General features: G+C 50.5%; 1 protein-coding gene across 1 annotated transcript in view; it reads left to right on the top strand.

Moving 5' to 3' along the window:
* The first annotated feature begins 12,030 nt into the window (after positions 1-12,030).
* The window catches only part of CSMD2 (CUB and Sushi multiple domains 2), a 571,373-nt gene continuing 557,898 nt past the window's right edge, over positions 12,031-25,505 (top strand). Inside the window, 1 exon segment of the mRNA XM_069477647.1 lies at positions 12,031-12,217. Coding sequence (XP_069333748.1) covers positions 12,031-12,217 — 187 coding nt within the window.

Here is a 25,505-nt window from a genome sequence, read left to right as displayed (position 1 = left end):
CCTGATCTCCTGCCCTTAGCGGCTGAGACGGCTGGGTGGGCGGGACGGGCGGGGAGAAAGGCCAAGGTAGCTGTTCGCAGTGAACAGGCTCCTGCCCTCATCCAAGGGCTTCATTCAACTCCTACAGACTTAGCACCTCTGCCCAAGTGGGGCTCTCTGGTCCCAAGACTCAGTGGTTGTTCCTCCAGTGGTTCCCCTAGAAAGGAAGAGCAAAAGGATAGAGAAGGAAGAATGGACGCAGATAGACGAAGCTGGCAGCCTGCAGATTGGACGCAGATAGACGAAGCTGGCAGCCTGCAGATATGGAGCTGGGTGCAATCCTGACACTCACTTCCCAGCTGTGTGACTCTCCCAACTGTCTTAACTTCTCCCCTCCTTATTCCGTTTCCCCCTGATACTGTTAATGACAGAGGCCTTCCTCTGTGCCAGGTGAGTCGCTGGGCACGGAAGAAGCACGAGGGTGGACTAAACTGGTGGGGTCTCTGCTCTCCTGTATTTCAGTGGAGGGAGATCGATCGCAACTAGCCAAGCAAGTAAAGCAGCAATAATTGCAGATGAAACAGGGCTCTGGTGGAAAATACCTAACAAAGTGAGGCAATGGGGATGGGAGAGGAGGCAGCATTTGATAAGGGCCCAGGCAGGCCTCTTTGAGGAGGTAAATTTGAGCAGGAGGAGAGGGAATCCTTTTCTATAAATTATTGAGGCTCACGTTTCTGGCACACAGTAGGCCAGAATAAATAAATATGTGTTGGATGAATTAATGGCATACTGTATGTAAAGTGCCTGGCATACAGTAGGTGCCCAATACATGACCTTGCTCTTTACAGAGGAGCTGAGTTCCTGGAAATGTTGACTCTAAATTTTGAAATCCGAGCTTCATTCCTCTTTGATTTTCATTATAAAATTGAAGATGTGTTCCTTTGGGGAAAATTCCGAGGACCTAGACTGAATAAAATTATAGTTAAGAATGTAGAAAACCTTTTAAAATAGTGTATTTAAAGGAAAAGTGATCATTTCTGATGAAATATTAATAGTTCTGAAAATGTCACTCAGTGTTTGTGCTGCTTGGCATTTGGTTGGCTAACACCTAAGCTTAGAGCAGAACGCCAACAACCCTGCACTGCCCAGGCCACAGGATGCTGCAAAGTTGGCAGCTCACTCACTCCTGCTCTCTTTCCCCCTCAGCAGGAGACCAGGCAAAGGGGCTAAAGTAGAAAGGATTGCAAAAAAATAAAATACAGGATGGATAGGGAACAAAGATAGAGCATGTTTTTAGAGCACACAGATGAGGTTTCTAGAAGATTCTGCAAAAGCCTTAAGTGATGTATTTAGGAACAGTACAAAGCTATATCCAATATGGTAGCTGCTAGCTACATATGGTTATTTTAATTTTAATTTAATTTTAATGTAAATTAAACTCAAAATTCAGCTCCTCAGTTGCACTAGCCATATTTCAAATGCTCTATAGCCACATGTGGCTAGTGGCTACCCTAGTGGACAGCACAAAGAACATTTTAAATTATTGTGAAACACATAGACTATAGAACCAGACTACCTGGGCTCAAATTCTGAGTACGTGTTTTCTGGCAATGTAGACTTAGACTAGTTACTCTGTGCCTTGGTGTATTAGTTTGCTAGGACTGCCGTAACAAAGCACTACAGGCTGTGTAGCTGCAACAGAAATTTATTTCTTCACAATTCTGGAGGCTAAAAGGCCAAGATCAAGGTGTTGGGGGGGGGAGGGTTTCATTCTGAGGTCTTACTCCTTAGCTTATAGATGGCTGTCTTCTCCCTATGTCCTCCAATGATCTATGTGTATCCCTGTTCTAATCTCCTCTTCTTAAAAGTACATCAGTCATATTAGATTAGGACTGACCATAATGGCCTCATTTTATCTTAACCACCTCTTTAAAGGCCGTATCTCCAAATATAGTCACATTCTGAGGTATTAGGGGTTAGGACGGCAATATATGAATTTGTGGGCGGACACAGTTCAGTCCATTCCACTTAGTTTCCTCATCTGTATAATGGGACAGTAATGAAGAACACTTGCTTTGCAGAATCGTTGTAGCTGTTCTATTACTAAATAATTGCTTCACACTTGGGAAGGCCTTAGAACAACAACTGGCACATGAGGAGCACATGAAAGTGCTGTACATTGGTCTGCTTGTTGATGGTGTTTCTGAGTAACGGCTTTTGTGCTTTGCGTAGGGAGGGAAAACTTCAGCTGTACTGGGAAAATTGTTCTGTGATAGAGAAGTGGACTCAAATCATCACTTACACCTTTCCAGATGTTGCCTATTTCTGAGCACCTATCATGGGCCAAGACTGTAAGACACAAGGATTAGTGATGAACAAGACCTTTACCCTAGACAGAATCACAACCTGGTGAAGGGGCTGGGGGAGGCAAAGCATTGCATAAGTGCTGATACAGAGCAGTGTGACATGAATGACATTCCCGTCCCTATTCCACATGTGGTTATGTTCCTCCAGCACGTGTGTCTGTGTGCCCAGCACTGTTCCAGGTGCTGAAGATAGAATAGTGAAGAAGACAGGCTTGGTCCCTGCCTGGTTTTTGTTTGTCTATTTGTTTGTTTGTTCTTTAGAGCTTGAAGTGAAGCATTCAATGGATATGCACGGATACCATTTCATCTATGAATTATTTTTAGCTTAGAAAAATTCTTAAAATCCCCCCTTACTACTCATATTCCCCTGGGCAGTTGTTTAACCTCTATGTCTCAGTAGCTCATCTAGGAAATAGAGATAATAAAATACTGACCTCATAGAGTTGTTTTGTGACAATTGAGATTATACATGTAGTGCTTAGAATAGTAGGTCTAGCTAATGTATGTACCCAAGGAAAGGTGGGTGTCGTTATTTAGAGTTCTGGGATTCTTGCTTTCCTATTGAGAACCAGGGAAGTCTCAGGAAGAGGAAACTCTCCTACCTATCCTCCAGCCGAAACCTCTACTCACCTGGCAGCCCCTACTCACTCAGCTTCCGCCTCTGACACAGACAAGGCTGGGTTGGAAAACTCAGAAAGGCGGCACGGCCTAGCCTCTTTGACCATCTTCCTAGGCTCTAAGCCTGCTTACTTACTCTTGTAGGTCCTGCTCCTCATCTAACATATTTGAAACACACCCACCTCTCACAATAAATATAACTTGTGGCTATAAAATAAAATTGTGAGGATTTTTGCTATTTTACTTTTGAAAATTTTTGGCCATGAGTAATTTATTTAATTTATGATCGGCTGTGATTTCTCACCAATCTTGGTGCCTACTCGAGAAATCTTGTGCAGTGAGAAAACTCCAACCTACAAGTTGTTATCAAATGCAATGAAATCTTTATGACAACCAAATTCAACAGTTAATGAAGTTGACGTAATGTTACACTTTGCATTTAATTAAATATTTACTGATTTCAATGTTGCAGTTTTCTTCTTTGTATTGTGGAGCTGGTCATAAAATTTTTAGGCCTCAAACTTTTCGTAAGCCCCTAAAAGCCACAGAGACCCCCGTTACCATGTCAATAATGCCCAAAGAGTCAAACCACTCAGAAGCAGGGCCCATGCATGACGATGTCCCAGGCGAATTTCTTGATGGAGGAACCATCGGAACTGGAGGGAAGGAGAAGTTTGCAGCCATGTTTTGTAGGAATAGGCCTGGATGTTGTCTCAGCAATTGAACAGGGCTGCAGAGCAGCCAGCCATTTCCAGGATTTTGAAAAGGAACCTAGAGTGTTCTGGAAGCAAAGCTGCGACTCCTTGGCTTCTCTCTCCTGGCAACACCGTCAGTGATCCCTGCTATTTCCCAGGAGGTTTTATCCCTTAGTATTGCTTCATTCCTTGCCCACATGTGAGGAGGTAGTTAAGAGCTTGGGCAGGGGCAGGTGGCACGCTTGCATCTGAATTCCTGCTCTGCCACTTCCTAAAGGGTGGTTTTGAACATGCTTAACTTCTGGCATTTCTTCATCTGCAAAGTGGCAAAAACAATAGACAAGTTTGGGGTAGAGGGAAGGTTCAAATAGGGAAATGCATGTAAAGTTCTCAGCACAGTGCCTGGATCATGGTATGCTCTCAATAAAAGAAATATTATAATTATGATTATTTAGCTGTTATTACTGACCACCTTGTAGTGTAAAAATGGCAGTCTATGAGATCTCCCCTTAAAGTTAGGGGAAAGGGAGGTCAAAGTTGACAGAGGAAAAGAATATGGCTTGGCAGTGGTGTTCCAGTAAGGTAGCAACAAAGTCAGGAGTCTTCTGCCTCCTGCTGGGGTCTTTCTGGTAGCCCCGAGTCATGAAAGATGCCCAAGGACTCCTAGATAGACTCTTTAAGGGATCCCTCTTAACTGGAAGTTTGGTGCTCAGCCCTTCCTTCCATAACTTCCACGCCGCAATATTGGTCACTAAAATGCATTTGTTTGAAACCTCTGCTAGCTTACTGCTGAGATGATTTGAGGCAGCTTTCAGATTAAAAAGTACAAAATACAGCATTGAAGAATAAAGCAAGAACTGACTCCATCTAAAGAAAACAGAAAAAGTTGCCGCTTTCAGGCACCTGAATTGGTCAGACCGCATGGAGGTAATAAGGTAATAAAACTGGGTATCCCTATTTGTCAGCTAAAGCAAAAATGGAAACACGTCGGGTGGCAGAGTTTTTATTTTCTGACAGCAGAAAATACACATCTTCATCTGCAGAGACAAAATGTTTCCTGGAAATAACCCCAAGCATGAATTTATCATGAGTCCTTGTATAAAGGACACTGAATGACATAGTGGGCAATATATTCAATTCTGTTTTCATAAAAGACAGAAATGTTGTTAAGTTGGTCAGTTTCTCACATCAGGGTTCTCTAAAGACAGACAGCATAACATTAAATCATAACTCAGTAAAGGCATTTCTTTAAGGAACTCAGATAATGAAGTCCAGGAGTTGGGTCCATTCCACAAATATTACTGAGCACCTACTCATCCATCCATCCATCCATCCACCCCAGAAAAGATTCCCTGAATGTTCACCATGTACCAGGCACTCTGAATGGCACTGGCCAATATTGCTTGTGAAAGCTGACACCTGGACTGAGTTTTGAAGGGCAAATAGGGGAAGGCCAGACACAGCAGGAGGAGAATGTTCCAGGCAGAGAGAGTAGCAGGAGGACCTGGGGAGGTAGCGAGAAAGGGTGGCTCATGGCAGGAGGGAGCATGGGGGTTCAGGAGCAGGGGAACCTGAGGCCAGAGGGGCAGCAGGGGCAGATGATGGAGGCTGCGCTGTGGGGAGGGTCTGGCAAGGATCTTGGATTTCACCCTGTAGACCATGGGAAAAGTCCAGGGAACACAGATAGCTGGGAAATCAGGTTAGCGTTTTTAAAAGGTGGCACAGAGGAAGACATATCAAATGCAGCAAGAGCAGAAGTGGCACTGCCACTCAGCCGATGAGGACCCTGGTTAGGTTCTGGGAGGCAGTAAGAAGGCAGACTCCCGAGGACTCAGTGATGGCCTGGATGTGGGGGCTGAGTGTGAGGGGAGTCCAGGGTGACCTGGCAGGTTTCTGGTTCAAGACCTGTGTGGATGTGGAAACCGTGTCCTGAGCTGGGGAGCTGAGCAGAGGCAGATGGTGGTGGAGAGCGGGGAGTGTGTGAGTTCAGGTCTGAGCAGGCTGGGGCCAGGGTCCCAGGAGACATCTAAGAGGAGAGAATGCCAGACACAATACAGGCACCAGAGCCTGGGGAAATTAGAGAAGGTTTCTGCCCTAGGAGCTGCCTGTCCAGCAGGGGAGACAAATGAGATCACTGGGTCACAGAACAAAGGTCTATTTCCACTTTGTGCCCTTCCTCTGGTGCCCTGGGCTGCTGTGAGTGCTGCAGATTTTCATGCTGTGACTACCTCCCACTCTGTGCTTTTTTCCTGGAAAGTGCCACTTCTCGCCTGCCCCTCTCCCTTGGCTGAGCTGGGAGCTCTTCTTGTTTTTTCCCTCACACCCTGTATTTTCCTGGAGTAATCGATCATGCTCTGCTGTTTAACTCTCTTCTCAATAAACTATCAACCCCCCAGTGCAGGGGTCGTGTGTAATGTCCAATCCTTCTTTATATGGGTTTCTTCAGCACCTAGCACAGAGCCTGACATGCAGATCAGTGTTTGCGGTATGAACGAATGAATGAGAAAGGAGTAAACAAATTACTGCACAGGATACTATAGGAAAAATGGGGAAGTGCGTATAAGGGTATTGCTAGCTGCTGTGACAAACCCCAGTATTTCAGTGGCTTAACATTGGTGAAGATAATTTTCCATATAACAACCCGATGCAGGTGTTCCTGGTTGGTGGGTGCCTTTTTTGGAGACCTAAGTTTTTTCCATCTTGTGGCTCTGCCATCCGCCAGGGACCCGAATGCTCTGTATCCAGCCAGCAGACAGGGGAGTAAGAGTGGGGGGATTTTATGGGGCAAGCCTTGAAGTGATACACATCACTGCTGCTTGCATTCCTTTGGCTAGAATCCTGTCTCATGGCTGCACCCAACTGCGAAAGGGACTGGGAAATCTAGTCCTGGCTGGGCAGCCACTTCTCAGTGACAACTCAGCACTATTGACATTTTTGGCCAAGTAATTCTTTGGGGCAGAGAGAGGGTGCCTGTGCATTGTAGGATATTTAGCAGCATCCCTGGCCTCTACCCCATAGATGCTAGTAGCACCTTCCAGTTGCAACAACTAAAAATGTCTGCAGATATTGCCAAATGTCCCCTGGGGGGAAAATCACCCTGAGTTGAGAACCTCTATACTATAGAAGGGGAAGTAGAAATTTTTGATGTCCAGCTAGGGGTCTGTGCTGAAAGGGCCATCTAACCCAGCAGAGGGTATGAGTAGGGGGCATTTAGGAAAGGCTACTGGGGGAGGTGACACTTGAGTAGGAATTAGAGGAGAGAGGGAATGGTACTGCAGACAGAGGAAAACAGTGTGAGTAAAGTCATGTAGGCACGATAGCATCGTTGATCAGGGGAATGAGCCTCAAGTAGAGATGATAGCTTGGAACAGCCCCTTTCCTGTGGATTATGGTCTCTGACATCTGAAGGAAGAATGTGACCTCTGTTTTGTCACTGGCTTGAGCTCTGTTCCTTTCCTTGCTTCACAAATGGAGAATTTTCTCCAAGAATGTCAGCGTTTGGTGGCCCCAGCATGTGGCAACACTGGAGGAATGGCCCAGGCTGTGGGTCCCTCCTCACTTCTCCCTCCTGGGGGTCACCTCGGTTCCTTTCTGAGCTTTTCCATCAGCAACCCCTTCTGTCACCATTCCTGGGGCCTCATTTCTCTGCCATCTCTACAGTGACAGCCTCATCCTTGGGAAATACTTGCTTCTGCCTGGTCATGCTCATGATTTAAGAACCTCCAGCTCAGGGTCTGGGCTTTCCCTCGGAGCCCGTCTGAGCCCTATAGCCCTTCTCTGCGGCCCTACCTGCCCTGCGGTCCCACTTCTGCCCTCACGTTGTAAGAGCCCCCCACTCGCTCACTTTCTCTCCCCCTTGGCTTCAGAAGGCTCTTTGATCTTTTTCTCAGGTCAGAATGAAAACTTCCGGGCATCTCATCTACGGTTCCTACTTGACTGAGGCTGAGTTCTCCAGAGCCTCAGGCCTTGTTTTCTTTCTAAAACAAACTCGGATCTTATCTGGACATTAGGCTTATCTTGGCGAGTCACTAGACTGCATTGGGCTTTTTTGCAACGTGATATTGTAAAGACACCGCAACCCACGGCTGCCTGTTGAAGGGGCAGGCAGGGAGCCAGCTCTGGGGGCTGCACTGGGAGCCCCAGTCTCCCAGGCTGGAGGGGGGAGGGCTATTACTATCTCTTTGACTCCTGCCTCTCTATTGCCTTGCAGATGTTTCCAGGGTCCCTATCCCTGCCTTTGCCCACATCTCTCCGGGCTCAGACTATTGCAGTAGTCTCCCAAGAGGTGCCCCTTCCCTTCTTGTCTATTCCCCACAGAGAAGCCAGACACATGCCAGGCTGTGTCACTTGGGTTGTTTTTCATAGAAATGAAAATCCACCTGTTGTATTCAGAGCTGCTTACCTTTCCAGATACTGCTGCTAAAGCAGCCATGCCATATACAGTTTTTTTGTTTTTGGATTTTATTATATTATTTTGAGATAGGGCTTCGCCCCGTTGCCTGGGCTAGAGTGTAGTGGCACAATCATAGTTCACAGTAATGTCCAACTCCTGGGCTCACACCATCCTCCTGTCTCAGCCTCCTGATGAGCTGAACTACAGGTAGGCACTCCCACAACAGGCTAATTTTTCTATTTTTTTGTAGAGTTGGGGTCTTGCTATGTTGCTCAGACTCGTCTCGAATTTCTGGCCTCAAGCGATCTTCCTGTTTCTGCCTCCCACAGTGCTATAATTATAGGTGTGACCCACCATGCCTGGCCATACAGTCTTAACAGATGGCTCTTTACTACATGTTCTGACTGCCACACATCCATGCTCTCTCTCCTCCCTCCACCTGAAAAGTCATTCCTCTTGGATCGGCTGAATCGTGTTCCCCCCAAAGTCTTAACCCCCAATACCTCAGAATGTGACCTTACTTGGAGACAGGGTCTTTAAAGAGGCAATTAAGTTAAAATGAGGTCATTAGCATGGGCTCTAATCCAATATGACTGGTGTCCTTATAAGAAGAGGAAATTTGACACACATGTGTACCGTGGGAAGACCATGTGAAGACACAGGGAGAAGACAGCCATCTCCAAGCCAAGAAGAAAAGCCTCAGAAAGAGCCAACCCTGCTGACACCTTGATCTTGGACTTCTAGCCTCCAGATCAGTGAAGAAATAAATTTCCGTTGTTTAAGCCACAGTCTATGGTGCTTTGTTGTGGCAGCAGCCCTAGTAAATCAATACACCTTTTATTTCCCACTGCCCAAGAATACAATCCAAACTCCTCACCATCCCCTGAGACTCTGCATGATCTGGCCTCTCCCCTACCACCTACTCTCCTGGGCGTCTCCCATTGCTCAACTTGATCCAGCCCCACCCTCTTTCTCCAGGTCCCCTTCCCTTTTTACAGCCTTGCCCATACTCTCTGTACCCAAAGCCCCTTCCCCAACTCTTGGCATAACTAATTGCCTTGCTTGATGTTAGATCACATCTTCAAGGTTACCACCTCAGAGAGGCCTTCTAGGACCATCTCTTTAAATACACCCTGTATTCTTTCTCCTAGCACCATGAACTTTCCCTTCATGGCATCCTTTAACCAGTAAGTTTAGGAATATTTGTTTATTTATTGCCTGGCTTCATCAAGTCAGAGACTGTTCACTAGGTGTCTATTCCTTATCCAGCATTACACCCAGACATGTGATGATGCTCAATAAATATTGGTTGAGTAAATGAATCTTCACCTTGTTAAAATCTTTATCCGGACCACAAGAGCCAGCCAAAATCCTGCTTCCCTCCTTATAATAGCCTTCCAATCCCTCAAGTTCAAGAAAAGCTCACTGTCTTGATACATCCTCTATGTAGCACGCCCCTTATTCTGTCATGGTGATTATGGCTTGTCTGACTGTATCAGTCATGTGTGGGCTTCTGCCCTGTGCCCTCCCAAAGCGGGACCGCACACTGTGCATCTCTCATCGCCCACAGCACAGCCTCGCTCAGGGCCCGGAGCTCAGGAGGCGCTCAGTAAATGCATGTGGACCCAAATAGATCAGAGAGAGGCAGGATCGGTGCAGGATGTAACTGGGCCGACCACAGGGATAAAAAAGATACCCCTACCTCCATAGCCCCCAGGGAGAAGGATGACAAACGTTCCTATGGCCAGGGAAGGTTTTGGGGTAAACTTCATCTGCTGGTTGCAGTCACAGAGACCAGTTCTGGGGATGAGAAGGAGATGAGGGAAAATCCATTGGTTTGGAGCCCCAGAACTAGAGAGCAGAACTTCTGCCCAGCTGTGGGCTGCAGAGGAGGCCTGGGCATCTCTGCCAGATCCTTTCTCTGGAGGAGAAACCCACCTCCAAGAGAGGGGGAGGGGCCGAGATTAGGAGACTATGAGTCAGGAACCCACCCCTAAGCAATGCCCAGCCAACAGCCCCCAAGGCCACCACCACTCCTGCCTAGCCCGGCCCTCCCTCCTCTCCAGGGCTGGTGGGAAGGCTGAGCCCTCTCTTTCGGGGGCTGGGTCTGGACAATGGGAAGGGAAAAGCCCCCTCCTCGCTGCCCCAGGGACATAAAGCAGGCCTTTCACTGAGGAGTTCTGGCTGCTTCAGTTGGTTCTTGGCACCCAGCGAGGCGGCGTCGGGAGGGGCGGGCCAGCAAGTGTGTTGGGGGTGGGGACGGGGGCCGGCGATTCTGAGCAGGCTTGCCCGCCCTGGGCCACCGAGCTGGCTCCCCAGCTGTGGGATGAGCTCATGCGGGGAAACCGGAACAACTTGGGGTGGGGGGAGGGAGGAAGACCCGCATCAAGGAGCTGCGAAAGCGTGGATCCGGGGAGCAAGTTTTTCTTAGGGAGTAAGGACAACCATCCACTCCCGTGGCCCTGCCCCCTCCTTCCAACCTGGGTCGCAAACCCCAAAGCCCCTCTCCACGCTCTTCCCCGGAAATTTCCAGGTCCCGCCGCCCGCCGGCCACTGCCGCCTTGGCCGCACAGATGCCAGGTCTCCGGCTTGGCCAAAATGCGCTGCTCCCTGAGCCCCGAGCCTCAGGCAAAGGGGGTGGGGGCGCCCATCGGCAGGTGCCTTTCTGCTGCTAGCGCCAGCATGGGCCTCCTCCCCGGGCCTTGCCCCTCCCGATCCACTCTAGCCTTTCCCCTCCCCGAAGCGTCTCTTCCCTCTCGCCGAGAGTTTGGCGTAGACAGCGAAGGAGCCATCGTGACTGGCGGAGGAGTCTAGGGTAGACGAGACAGAGACTGCGACCGAGTCGGGGTGGGGGAGGGGCCGGGGACCGACGCTGAGCCCTTGGGGCCTGGAGGCAGCGGCTACTGGGGAGAGATGGGGACCGGCTCACGCCATTGGGAGGAACTAGCCGGGTTTGGGGCCGTGGCTGGGAGGGGGAGGGAGAAAGGAAGAAGCAGGGTCCGGTCATTTAAATTTGAAGATAAATTGTACAAGTAACTCTTGCACCGTCTTTCCACAAGCCTCACTCCCCACCCCCACACTAACCCACCCCCTATCCCTACCTCTCCCCCCTCGCACACAGGCATTCCTTCCTTCATCCCGATATTTCGTGTTAGGGTAGGGATGGGACCGCACAGGGTCAAGTGAACCGGTAACCCCCAGGTCCCACCCCACCTGCCCTCCAATTCTTAACCCTGACTCAGTCTACACAGACACACCTGTCTCCTGGGATGGGGTAGGAGGCTATTGTGAATGAGGCTCTTAAGCATCGCCCCCAGCCCCAGATTGCAAGTTCAAAGCCACCACCCAAGATCAGCTTGTAAGAGCCACGACTTGGGGAACGCGTCCTTCTTTGGTTACCTTTCCCAGACAGTATTCCAATTTCCAAACGTGGAAGAGGCGTGTGTGTATGTGCCTGTGTGTGAGTGCCTGTGTCTATGTCACTGTGTGTGTATGTGTGTGGTGGAGGGTGTATTAATGGGTGATCTTATAAATGAAAACGGGAGGACTGAACTTAAAAGAAACTGGTCAATTGTAAAACAAACAGGAATAAACAACCCTTTAGATGTAATTTGTGGTTTATCTGGAGGTGGAGGTGGCGCTGAAGAGGAACCCCCACCCCCCAATATTTTTTCCTTGGCTGCGCCTCCCCCAGCATTTGGAGCGGCGGAGAAGCGGCTCCGGAGTGATTAATCCGGGGATAATTCACCCCCCCGCCCCCCGGCGCGAACCCCGCGAAGCGGGATTGGAGCGAGTCATTTCCGAGAGCGCAGCGCGCCTCTCCCCGGCCGGGCGGACACTTGGTTCATTCCAGCCGCAGAAGCTCAGGGCTCCCGCGTACCGGGATTTTTTCCGAGCAGAAAAAAGCTCCCGAGCTCTCCTGACCTCCTTTCTCCTCAGCGGCGAGCGGAGCCTCTCCCTCGGCGCTGCCGGCCGCGCCATGCCGCGCTCGCGGGGACGGGAGCAGGGGCGCTGCGGCTGCCCCGCGGGGAAGGCTCGCGGCGGAGCCGGGATTTCGGCGCTCGTGCCGGGCGTGGGGAGCCGCTGGGGCCGCCCGCCGCCGCCAACGCCGCCACCGCTTCTGCTGCTTCTGGGCTGGGGGCTGCTCAGCGCCTCGGCCACCGCGGGTAAGTCCGGCCGCGCCGGGGAGCCGGCGGCCGCCGCGCGCCCCACCCGAGCCCCGAGCCCACCCTTCCTCGACCGGCTCGCAGTCCCTTCCCCCGCCCCATCCCCGCCTTAACCCCCCACCCTCCTCATCCTTGCCTCTGTCTTCCACCCCACCCTCAGCCACGTCCTCACCTCCACCCACACCCTTATTGCTACCCCCAACCTCAGCCGCAACTTGGCCGGATCCCGCCGGTGTGGGGGCCTGAGAGACAGATATCCTCTCCGGGGTTGCGGGGCATCTGGACTGTGGCTTCAGTTTCTCCAGCCTCCTAGCCCCCAAGGTGCCAGGGTTTTTCCGGATAAACTTTCCCGGAGCCCTACTCCCTAGGCTCCCGATTCTGCTAGGCACGCTAGTCCTGGGGGCTAGAGAGGAACGGCGCGCCCCCTCCCCATTTGCGCGTCTGCAAGGTCTGCCCTTCCCTGCCCCCGCCCATTTTCTCCCAGTGAAGCCCTTGCCCCCGCCGGAGCCGCCCGGAGACTGCGGCCGCCGTCCCTCTCCCCAAATGTCCCCCTCCCTCGGCTCTCGGAACTGGGAGGGGGGGTTCAGGTGGGCGCGCGCCCAGGGTGGGGGTCCCGAGCATTCTTTGTAGGAGGGCTCAGGTGGGGGCTGGAGGGTGTTGAGCGACGGAGAGGAGGGGACAGGGGTTGTACCCGGGGACGAGGGAGGGAGTGTCGCTGCTAGGCTCCGCGCCGCCACATTTCCCTTGGTTCTCACTCCGCGCCAAAGTGCCCTTTCCCGCGCCCTGCTGCAGCCGAGCGAGCGCCCGGGCTGCGGCTGCGGCGGCGGCGGCGCCGGCGGCGCCGGCGGCGGGACCCGCTCCCGACGACCGAGTCCGGGAGGGAGCAGACCTGGCGGGTGCTAACAGTCCCGGAACTTCGCTGGTGTCTGGCTGTAGCTTGCAGCCTGTGAGGGAGGCACGCGAACCTTCGAGGGAACCCGGTACCCAGTGGAGGCCACTGGCCTCGACTGGTCCCCTCCCACTGTACCGACAGCACCAGACCTAGCAACAACCTAGAAAGTTCCGTGTGCCCGGGTCTAAACAGGGACGCATTTTTATTTAGCCCAAAAGCTGACACCCACTGGGGGAGAAAACCTGAAACACCTGCTGCCCAGGCCTGGACCCAGGGCACCTCCAGCCTGCAGCCGTGGGTTTTTTTTGTTTTGATTTGTTTTGGGTTTTTTGTTTTTTAAACACCTATTGAACCTCTGAAGGCTTGGCCTCGGCCACCCCGGTACCCCTTCTTGGAAAGTGCGGCCCTCCCCTGGCAGGCCCGTGAGTGGTGAGCTCTCTGGTCCACTCCAGCCTCCAGCATCTTGTGAGCCCGTTTCCGCAGACCGTGTCGCCCACCCGTCAGCCGAGAAACGTTGGTGTTCGCGGTCAGGGTGGGAGGGCTCCTTGAGCCAGCTCTGGTTCTCACATCCCTACTTGACCAGACTTTCTTAGGTTCTGCTAAGAGTCATAGCCACTGACACCCAGAGAGGGGCGCCCGCGGCGCGCGGGCCTGGGAGCTCTGGCCTCGCGCACACCCACACCCACTGGGAGGCTGTCCACACGGACGCCGCCGGTCACTCAGACTTGCCACATGGGCGGCGGGAGGACTGCTGCTACTGGCTGTCAGGCCTCTTGGACGATTGTCCAGGTGAGGCCCCCAGTCTGGCTTAGCTGCCTGGAGAATCCCTCCGGATCCGAGTGGATTATGTTTCTGGCTAGATTTGTCCTGCCCCTTGGCCATCTCATGCCCCTGGGGAGAGGAAAAGGCCGACTCCCTGGCGCTTGCACCATGCTCAGTGGTGCTGGAATCCTGCTCCATTTGCGCTGCGGGCTTTGGTCCGTAGAGAAGTTGGGGGCGGGGGCGCTGTGTGAAAGGTCTGGGAGGCAGTAGCTGCTCCCGGGCAGGCCCTGCTCCGTGCTCACCGTGCGTTTCTTTTCAAACCTTTCCCGCATTTAGATGGGCTGTTTGGCCTTGTAGGCGGCGATGATTAGGAAATGGACTTGGTGAGGGAAGATGGGCAGGATTTGGCACATTAGAGGGGGAAGCACATTCATTTTGTGTTCACGTCACACTGTAGACTTTAAAAGACGCTCAGGACTGAACTGGCTCTCTCCTTTGGGTCAGGGATCACTGGATAAAATGAATAAAAGGATTTGGAAAAGAGGGAGGCTTCTCATCTGCCTTTGCTCTCTTCCTTCCACACCTTCAGGCTGTGTCCTGCCCCCTCCCTGGTCCCCCCAACCCTGTTAGGGGCTCCCAGGGTTACCTGCTCTCCCTCTACCCATCCTTTCCCTCCCTTGGGTCTAATAACACATTGCCCCCAGGCCTATGGACAGGTTTGTCTTTAACATAAAACAGGCTCAGGAGCCTTCCTGGCCCTGCTGGCTTCTTTGACTCACCACACTGTCTCTGTGTGTCACAGTACACTCTCTCCAAAGGGGTCTTCAGCTCACTTTCTCTACTACCAGTCACTCCCTGCAGGCCAGCTTCTGTCCCCAGCACTCCACTGGAACACCCTAGCCTCCTAGCCGATGACCATCCTAACTAATTGCCAGATCAACTGTATTTTCTCTGTCCTTCCTTTACCTCTCTGTGGCTTTGGACACTTTGGGTCACTCCTTTTAAAATTTCTCTTCCTTGGACTTCTGGGACACTATGTTTTTCTGATTTCTCTCCTCCCTCTTGTGTGTTCCTACTCAGTCTCTAATACCAACACTCATTCCCCTCCCTGGAGTATGGTGCCTGCTACATCCCATTCTGTGTACTTTTCCCCATTCCCTTTCTTCCCTCCCTGGGTGAGTTTATCCGTGTCCATCCCTTCCCCTACCACACCCTAAAGCTTCCAGACAGATCTCTCCTGCCAAGACATCTCTCCTGATGTATGTTTATTGGCTTCCTAGTCCACAGAAACTCTGGGTCCAGACAGCCCATATATCCACCTGACTTGTGGACATTTTCACCTAGATGTTTCCCTTCCAAAACAAACTCATTAGCATCTCTCCTAAGCCTCCAGTATTCTCTGTGTGGGCCAGTGGTACCTGTAGCCTTCCAGTTACTGAGCTCAGAAACCTTAGGATCATCCCCAACTCGTTTATCAGGTTGCCAACAACAAGTTTTGTCAGTTTTATACCTTCAATTATTCTCAAACCTAGCTACTTTTCCCTGGATTAAGAAGCCTCAAACATTGAAAAAGCTGTAATACCTCCCAGCCCCTTGATAACTAATTAAAAATGAAAGCAATATTAAACTATAAGGAATTCCGACAAAGTTCCGATTTTTCATATGCCAACTCCTTAATGACTTAAAAAAAAAATCAAATACTAAATTATTTTTTAAAAATTTTCCCCTGCTTTGCATACTTTGCCTGAGTGCTTGATTTTAGTCGGCCTCTTGTGGGCTAGAGGACTGACTGTACCCAGTATTCTATTATAGTACAAATTGAATTATATTAAAAGCATTTGTCTGTCTGCCTGACATATGAAACTGCGGGCTTCCTGAAGGCAGGAATAGTGCTTATTTCTCTCGGTATTTCCAGCACCTAGCTCAGGACCTGACATAGAATTCGGACTTGATGTATGGCTGTTCTGTCAGATGATTTTTACATTTTTCTTCTTGAACAGTTTTCCAGGGACTGATAAGGCTAAATCAGGAGTTGTAGGAGGCCAGGACAGACACCTGATCCCCAGTTGCTTTTCTCCACAACTAAGCGGCACAGATTGGTGAGACAACTCCCTAAATTCTAGAACCAATGCAAGAACAAGCCCTTGGCACACAACTCTCCCTGCAACCCCGCGCCAAAGAGAGACATTTAACTGCTCAGTCACCGATGTGTGTATGGATTTGAATTTCCATTTGCAATTGAGCTGTGGCTTTATGGTTTTTTTAAAAAATAAGCTGACTACAGCAGAGAGCACTGACCATATCTAGGGCTGGTGAGTGTGTAGCTTCGTTAAAGCTGAGACCAGAATCATGCAGTAGGGATTGGAGGGCCAGACTGTGGGGTCTTGGCAAGGTGTGAGCTTGTGCAGAGTAGCCCAGCAGGTGGCTTCAGCAGCACTCATGTGCCTGACCTGCCTATTTCACCATCATCATCAAACCAGCAGGATTAAGGGACTCTGATGGCTCAGAAGGGCCTTGTTGAAGACCTAGTTGATCCTCAGACCTCTCTAAGGTTCAGGTTCCTAACCTGCAAAAGGGACAAGTAACTCCTGCATTTTGGGAAGGATTAGAAACCAGAGACGCAGTGGGCCCAGTGCCACACCTACCTCATCAAATGTGCCTATTAAATGGAAGCTGGGGCCAAACAGAAGCACTAAGGACAAAGGAACCAGCCAGGAGGTCTGTGTGCCTTCACCATGTCCTCCCCCACCTAATGCTGAGAAAGCTGTTCTGGGCTCCCAGGGAAGTCACACCAATACCTAATGTTCACTGAGTCCTCACTGGCACCGTTTCAAGCACTTGCATGTATTAATTCAATTCTCCCAGCAGCACAGTGAGGTCAGCAGTGTCATTATCCCCATTTTATAGACCAAGAAACAGGTTCAGAGAGGACACATGACACATAACTTATCCACATAAGAAGTGAATGGCTAAGCCAGAGTGTGGATCCAGGGCAGCCTGACTCTAAATCCTTGACTTGTAACCACACTGCTGGTCAACTTCCCAGGGACCCAGCTGGTGCTGTGGCCCTGGAAGCTTCTTCCCAGGCTGCCTTCCTTGGCCTTGCTCATCCACTGGGATGTCCCCATCAGTTATGCTATGTGGTGCTGCTTTTGGCACTGGAGGCATGGGTCCCACACTTCCAATCGTCAAGTGGCTGTTGGCCGTCCATCTCCACCACAAGCTCCTAGGGGTGGCCGCAAAGTCATCCTTAGCTTCTGGCCCCAAACAGCCATCTAGATGGAACTCTGCTGGGCTCTCACGACTCCCCAAGTTTCCTCTGTTGTAAAATTCATCGGGACATATTGGAATTTCTTGCTTAATGAGGTGGTGATGGTCTTTCTTCCCTAAAGGACTGTGAGCTCAGGCAGGGCAGTGTAGCCCAGCTCACAGCACGTAGTAGACACTTGGAGAGAGGATCAGAGGCAGGGTGTCTGGAGCCCAGGGTGCCCTTTCCCTTGGACCATCCTCTTGGACACTCTCAAGGCAGATGGGAGCTGGGAAGAGTGGGAATGGGTGAAGGGGCAACTTCAAGTGGGTGGCATCCCCAGCCCATCTGCACAATAATGGTAGCCGTCCTTTACTGAGTGCTGGTTAAATACCTTACAGACATGGCCATTCAGTTCTCACTGTAATGTCACATTTGAAGAGACAGAGGCTCAGAAACTAAATAATTCGGCCTAGATTATAGAGCAGTTAGGTAAAGGAGGCAGGATTGAACTGCAGGATTACCTGATTTCTAGGGCTCATTGTCTTTATTTATGGAAAGTACTTGTCACAGTGCTGGGTCCATTGTTAGCATTCAATATGTATTAGATGCCATTATTACTGTTACAACTACACTCGCTTTCTGCACCAGCCGCTTAGAATTAAGAAAAGCAGTTCACACACTCTGCCACTCTAAGGCGCTGCTATATGCAGTGTGGAGTGTCGTGCCTCTTTGCTCTTCTGGCTGAAAGCACAGGCCTTAGAACCTGGTCGACTCACCCAGCCCATCAACCCAGGTCAGCGCTCCTCTTCCGCGGGGGTGGGGGGGGTGGGGGATGGAGGACCCTCCAGCTCCTCCTAGAGATTGGAGAATGCCACTGCACTGCCCTCCCTGGGTTCTCTCCTTGCATGGGATGTGGGCTCCCAACCCCTCTCTGCCTGCTGCATGGTCCTGAGAGTTTCCCCAGCAACAGGAGCACATCTGGGTGGACCTGCAAATGGAGGATTCTTGCAGAGTCCTCATCCTCACAGATCCTCTGTCTCAGGGCTCAGTAGCTTTAAGTAGAGCTTGGTTCTCCCTTGGACCCACAGAGAACAAAGAGTGGGCTCTGCAATGTGGGAGTTTCTCAACTTGAAAATGATGGTGTGGTTCTTAGAGCTCTTTCCTGACTCTTGTAAGTTAAGAGAAACAAAGGAAGTTCTTATTTATTTTTTTCCCTAGAGCTCAACCCCCAGGATTGCTATCTTTTCATACTCCTCCTTTGAAGATGAGACTCTGTATCTCATTTTCTTCTCTCTCACCCAATTGCACACTTTGTTCTTAGAGCTTTGGGGGAAGGCGAGACCCTTTGGCTTTCCCAGGAAGCTTAATGTGACATGAAGGACGGTCATGACCTGGTATGCATTCACAAATGACAACTTTGGCCACGCAAGGATGAGAGGGGAGGGGATGGGTTGGGATTGGAGAAGTAGTATAATTTGAGATGGCCTGAGATCAAGTAGGAAGGAGTGAGTTGGGGCAGGATCAAGAGTAGGTTGGGGTGCATTGGATGGGGTAGAGAGAAGGGGATGGATGGTGGATGGAATGGGACAGGATTGACTGAGGTATGGTGGCTGGGGATGGGCTTGAGAGCTGGGATATGAGTATTCAGCGGGTTGACTGGGATGGAGTGAGGTGGGGTGGGAATGTGCCAGAATAGATTGAGATGGGATAGGATGGGGCGGTGGGATGATTGGGAAACGATGGGGTGGAGGTGAGGTGTGGTGGGATGGCATGGGATGGGAGTGAGTCAGGATGTATTGGGCAGTTTAGGTGGGGTGAGTTGGAATGTGAGACTGGGAGGTGAGGTGGGGTCATATAGCCAACTGAATGGAGGAAATGGGAAAGGAGGGAACGCACCAGGAATAGCTTAACCTGCTTCACATTCTTGTAGCATCTTCATCTTCCTCCCCAGGACTCCTTGAACTTTGGTCAGTTTCTTTCTTGCCTGAACGGTGATATTTCCAGCAGATAAAAAGTCCTCATCAACCTTTGATCCCAGAAACAGGACCAAAAATGCTGGAGGCTCCACTGCCCTGCTGTAAGGAGTCCTTCTCCAGGGAGAAGCTGGAGGTCCCTTGTGGTCACCACCAGGAACCCTATCAGAGAAATATGCCTGGCACAAGCCAGAAGCACCAGGGCGGCTCGCATCAAGTTCAACATCAGAGAAAGGCATTGTGCCTACCTAAGAGCCACTGTGGTGGCTGCCCAGGGTGGAGGAGGGGTTTACCTCCAGGGCCCTCCTCTGTTGGGGAATTTCCATGCTAGAAACTGCCTGTTACTTCCTACCTATTTGTCTCTGTATTGTTGGAAAATTTTAAACTGAATTGGTCTTTCCAGGGATGTCAGTCCTACCCCTGAAAATCATCATTATAAGAAAGTTTTATGACGTTAAAAATAATGTATGTATAGTTCATTTACTGAGAGCTCCCAATCGCTCTTAGAAATTTGTTTGAGAATCTCCTGTGTGGTCTAGAGCAGAAAATAAGGGCTCATTTTGCAGCACAAGTAGCCTTCCTCCCTGCCAATGTCTAATTTATACTCAATTAAGTCTAATTATAATCCAAAAACCTCAAAAAACTTATGTGTCCATCTTCTAGGTTTTCAAATGGAAAACAGAATAAATTCTCTTATTAAATACCTCCATCTATTTATTGATTGAAAGTAAGCGAGTGTGACGGTTGTAACTTTAAAGGGAAAAAGCAGAGACTTTGAAATTTGAGATACAAGTGTATTATCAGAGAATGTGCAGGCATTTTGTGCAGAATGATTGATGGTCCTTTCTGAGATGAGCGAGTGTGGTAGAGTCGACTCAGGCCCCTGGAGCTTTGTCTTCAGGTTGCTGCCTCATCCCGCCCTTCCCCCACCCGAGCCTGAGTCTTACTTCCTGCCTGCCGACCCTCATGGCCTCCTCCATCGCCCTTGCAGGAGTTGGGGTCAGGGGTGGAGAGAGGCTCGGCGATGGGGTGTGGCTCAGCGCTGATGTGTGGAATTGGCAATAAGAAAGAGGTGACAGTTGAATGGTTTCTTTTCAATCCATGCTAAAGTATTCCTAGCATGAAAACAGCCACCTTGATGATGGCATTCCCTCTAGCCAGGGACTTGTGTAGCCCTGCCCTCCTGGTCCCTGTCCTATGTGCTGCCTAGAAGGGCTGACCTGTGGCAGATCCTCCACTGGGAGGAAGACCTTGTTTGGCCTAGGAGCCGGAAGCCAGTTTTCCAGCCTTGGTCATGCCCCTAGCAACCTGTGTGATCAAGAGTGAAACATTTCTTCTTCCTGGGCCTCCGTTTTCTCACCTGTAAAGTGGGAAGAATAATACACACTTTGTCTGTGCAATGATGGACTTGGAAGCTCTTTAATCAACAAAACAAAAAGGAGCCAGAGATGTTAGAATAGGACCAAAAAGGTTACTAGTCTAAGCCCCATCCAGTAGGAGATCCGGCCTGGGGGTCAGATTGACTTGGCTTTGCAGGGATGGGGAGCTCACGATGGCTATGCATCAGGGCTCAGGGGAGTGGGTGAAAGAGGGAGGACTTGCTGAGCTTCTGGTCCATTCTCACCCTCCACTGGCCTGTGTGACTGCTCCCGAGAACTGGAACAGGAGGAAACAAGCCATCCCCATCTAGAGCCCACCAGACACGCTGCCGCGGCCTTCCCCCCCACCCCACACGCCCACCCCCAGGCAGCAGCACCGTGAGCTGAGTGTGGGAGAGGTGCCTGCCTGGGCTTCCCTCTCATTAACTAGCACATCCATCCAGGGCACAAGATCAGAATGAGGCCTTTAACTCTAGCAAGATGAAAATTCCCTGCACTCAGGGACCACTAGGACTCCCATCTCCTATGACATTTTGTTCTAAGAAGCATGGAAAGAGGACAGTGTTACAGGGATGTTTCCCCAAATCACGTGGAAGGCACAGTTGATGTGTTTTGTTTCCAGCTCGTCCCCCCACCTCGAGGGCGGAACACTGAATTGATCCTCCTCTTAGCCCATACCACTTGGTCATCCTCAGTCTGTGCAAAATTCCTCTCATTTCATTTAGAACTTTTTCTTCCCTTCATCCCTGATCCCAAGGCTGCTGTTGTGCTCTCAGTGGGTGCCCATTCTGCTATGTGTGATATGTCTTGAAATCTGCATGGACCCTTATAAAATATGTAGAGTTGTTTGTATGTATATATGTTTTTAATTTCTGTAAATGATATTGAACTATGAATTTCATCTGGTTTCTTGCTGTATTTACTCAACACTGTATTTTAAAAATCTAGCCATGCTCCTTGTGTGTGCAGTGTGTGGTTTCTAACTGCTGCGTTGCTTTATGGGTTAGCTTTTGTCACATTCTGTATGTATCTGTGCCCCTGGGGGTAGACCCCTGGCCCGTCTGCAACTCCTCAAGTTCTGAAGGACATCTCGTGCATGCTGTCTTGGGACCCCTGTGTGAGAATCACTCTGGGTGATACAAATGGGGGACTGAGATCCCTGAGTTAATATGTTAATTTTCTGTGATCTGCCAGAGTGTTTTCCAATGGCTGTGCTAGGTCACATTTCCTCTAAGATTGCCCGAGAATTTTTGTCTTCCCACATCCTCCCCTACACCTAATATTAGCCACCTTTCTATTCTGCCATTCTTCTGAGTGGAAAGCACCATCTCATCATATTAATTTGCATTTCTCTGATTACTAGTAAATTTAAATATCTCTTATATGCTTGTTAGCTGTTTGAGCTTCTCTTTTTGTGAATTGTCTATTTATATTCTTTGCCCATTTTTAAATTGGATTTCCTGTCTTAAATTAAAAAAAAAATTTGATTGCTTTGAAGAAGTTCTGTTTATAGTCCAGATAGCACCCTTTGGTAGTTATAGAGTTCATGAATAACTTCTTCCAATCTTTCATCTGTCTGTTTTGTTTATGGCATCTTTCTTTGGACAGAAATGCTTTGTTTAGATGTGGTCAGACCCATCAATGTTTTGGGGGAGGCAAAAGTGGAGACACGAGGATGCTGATGAGCTGGGGGCACGGTGGGGTCTCAGGCCCACCTGGGTCCACTTTCTTGCAGGGCTGGCTCTCCGCATGGAGGGCCTTGAGCAGTCCCAGGCCTTCCTCCCTACCCTGGACTCCTATATTCCGCTGGAGGTCTTTCTTTTGGTTCAAGGCCCTGTGTTTCTTAAAGGCCCCAGTTAAAGTACAGGTTAATTAATGGATGGGTGCTCCAGCCAGAGGATGTGAGGGATTACTCAGCCCTTCAGCAGGCATTTGTTGCTGTTCTGGAGCTCCCAGATGTGCTGGGACATAGGCAGGTTCCAGTGGTGAGTGTACACGGAGGGGCAACTGCACATGTTCATGGCAACATTATTTAGTCACCAAATGGTGGAAGTAGCCCGGGTCTCCATGAATGGATGAATGGACAAAGTATGCTGGGTCCTTACATGGAATATCTTTCAGCTTTAAAAGGGACGGAAATTCTGAACATGCTACAGCACGGAGGAACCTCGAGGACATTATGCTAAGTGAAAGAAAGAAGCCAGACACAAAAGGGCGAATGCTGCATGATTCCACCTGTGTGAGATATTTAGAGAAGGCAGATTCATAGAGACAGGAAGTAGAATGGTGGTTGCCGGGGGCTGGTGGAGGGGAGATGGGGCCTTCGGTGTTTAATGGTCCCCGACTTTCAGTCTTGCAAGGTGAGTTCTGTGGGTGGGTGGTGATGATGGCGGCACAGCAGTGCGAATGTACTTAAGGCCACTAAACTATACACTTCAAAATGGTTAAGATGGTACATTTTATGTTATGCGTATTTTATCACAATTTAAAGAAAAGAAGAGTGGCAACGCTGCAGACTGCAGGGGTCAGGGAGAAAGCTCGTAGGGAGCTGAGATCTGCAGGGTCAGCAGGAGTGAGCAGATGAAGAGGGCGAACAGGGAACGTCTTAGGACAGCGGAGGCTCATCTGCGCAGGCTCTTGGCTGAGTGGGAGCAAGGCATGCCCGGTCTGGAGGGAGGCTGCCAACTGACAAGAGCCACCAGGAGGCTGGAGGGTTTGGAGCAGGGAGTGGCCCGGTCGGCTTGGTTTGCAGCCACTGGTCTCCGCAGGCACAGGGTGGGGGACGGTGAGGGCAGGGCATCGCTGGGGAAGGCAGGTCTCCGTGGGCACTTGGAGCCCCACCGGGAAGAGGTCGGCAAGGAGAGAGTGAGGGATCCTTTTCCTTCCATCCACGCCTTCTCTACCCTGTTCCCTGTCCTCCCAGGGCGAGTAGACAGCTGCTAGAACTGTCAGAAGTACGTGAAGCCCACTCTGTAAATTGTGGATTGTAAATCACAGTTCTGTTCATCCTGTGAGAACATCACAAAACTTTCCTCAAGAAAGAAAATGAAAATGGAAAATCTATCTGCTTGGGGCTGACTCAGCAGGTCGCTTGATGCTGTCTGTGGGGAGACCTGCTGCATTCTCCCTTGTCCATGGCATTTGTGCCTGTCACCATCGAGGTCCTTCTGCCTCTCTCCTGCCCTCTCCCTCCTCCACTTACCTCCCTCCTTCCTTCCTTCTAGGGTCCCCCTCTTCCCCAGGGACACCAGGACTCCTCATCCTCATTGTAGGGTCCTCCTCCCCACCCCCAGCCTCACCATCCCTTAGTGCCTCTTCCTGACCTTTGACCTTGTGGCCTCCACCCTCAGCCCCCCCCCAGGCCCCCCTCCCCCCGTGGCCTTCCCTTTAGCCAGGCTTTGCCCCAGCAGCTCTGCTAACAAGGAGGGTTTTTAAGGCTCTGGCTGCTCCATCTGCTTAGGACCGGTGGGCTGGTTCTTTCCAGCATTCACAGAGTACCTAGTGCAGTGGCCCTAGGCTGGGATCATGGATCCAAATACCATTTCAAACCAAGTTCCTTCCTCCAAGGACAATTATAAGCTGCCAAAAGCCCGGGGAGCTCTAAGCAAACAGAGGAGGGGGTGGGGGATGACAGGCTTCAAGGCTTCATTCAGAAGGTGCCAGCAGGCAGGTCAAGAGCGAGCAGGCCTTGGGTTGGAGAAGGACAGTTTTGGGGGAAGAATGTCTGAGGCAGAGGGAGGGGCCTGGGCAAAGGCTTAAACCCACAAGCTGTGTTTGCGGATGTCACCTTTGCAGCATTGTCATCCTTATCTTCCTCATGGGAGCTGTCCCTTATTGAACACTCGGGCCCTGTGTTGCATGAGAGCTGCACAGTCGTCTCTTAAACCTTGCTCCGAAGAATTTGGTCATTTTGCAGTTGAGGAAACTGAGGCTTAAGGAGGTTAAGTTGCTTGCCCAAAACCACACAGCTAGGGAGGGGGAGAGCCTGGCTTTAAACGTCTTTGGTTCTAGAGCCCATAGACTTAATGAATATACAGATTTCTCAGTTAAAAATGTAGATTCCCAGGCCCTCTCTTGATCTTCTGAATCAGTGTCTAGGAGCAGGGTGTGGGAATCTGTATCTTTGTTGAGTTCTTTCTGCTCACCTGCTGATGGCCCCTGTCTTAACCCCACCCAAGAATGACCAGAAGAAGAGCTCAGGTCCTGCACCTGTCAGCCCACACCTCCTTATTTCTGTCCTCCTGCCCCTCCTTTAATAATTGGCCAGGACACTGCTGGGTGGCACCAGGACCTGTTCCCAGAGATGGTGGCAGCCCAGAGGTGGTCACCAGAGTGACCAGATTTGTGTGGATGAGATCAGGCAGACCCCTAGAGGAGACTGGGAAAGCAGTAGCCCGGGAGGCCCGCATTAGCGTTCCTAAACTGCTTAATGCACTTCACAAAAGGCCCATCGGTGAGGGCTGGCCTGACAGCTCCCAGCTCCGGAATCACTAAGTCTTTCCTCCAGCCTGGGATTTGTTAGGTGAGAAATCAGGACACTCTGGGGGAGTCTTATCCTCAACTTTTTTGGTGTACTAATTCCCATTATTCTAGATTTAATATTCTACGAAGAGCAGACACAAGACACCAAAATGCCATTTTCTTTGGGTCTGTTGGTGGAAGGCAGCTGGCATTTTAGGACAGAGGGCTGCCTGGGGGTGAGGAAGCTGTAGAGGGTGGGGCCCAGGAGGCCAGGTTCCAGCCCCCAGGGCAGGGAGCCGGCAGGGTGGGAGGGCCCTAGCCCAGTGGAGGGGCCTTTAGAGAGTTTGCAGTCCCTGATGGATCCAAGGGGCTAAGCAGGGAAACTGAAGCAAATGGCCGATTATGCAAATAGGGGTGCTAAGGTAGGAAGTACAGAGACAGTGGGAGGTCCAGGGACAGCATTCATTCATTTATTCAGCCGTTCTTTGGGTTTCATTTTTCGTTGGGTTTCAGGAAGTGAGGTAGGGACTATTAGATAAATGCCCTGGTGGGAAAAAGGTTTCATGATCAG

Source organism: Eulemur rufifrons, chromosome 8 (assembly GCF_041146395.1).
Source record: "Eulemur rufifrons isolate Redbay chromosome 8, OSU_ERuf_1, whole genome shotgun sequence".
Classification (NCBI taxonomy): domain Eukaryota; kingdom Metazoa; phylum Chordata; class Mammalia; order Primates; family Lemuridae; genus Eulemur; species Eulemur rufifrons.
The sequence above is the reverse complement of the archived record's forward strand: the minus strand, read 5'-3'. Positions and strand labels throughout refer to the sequence as shown.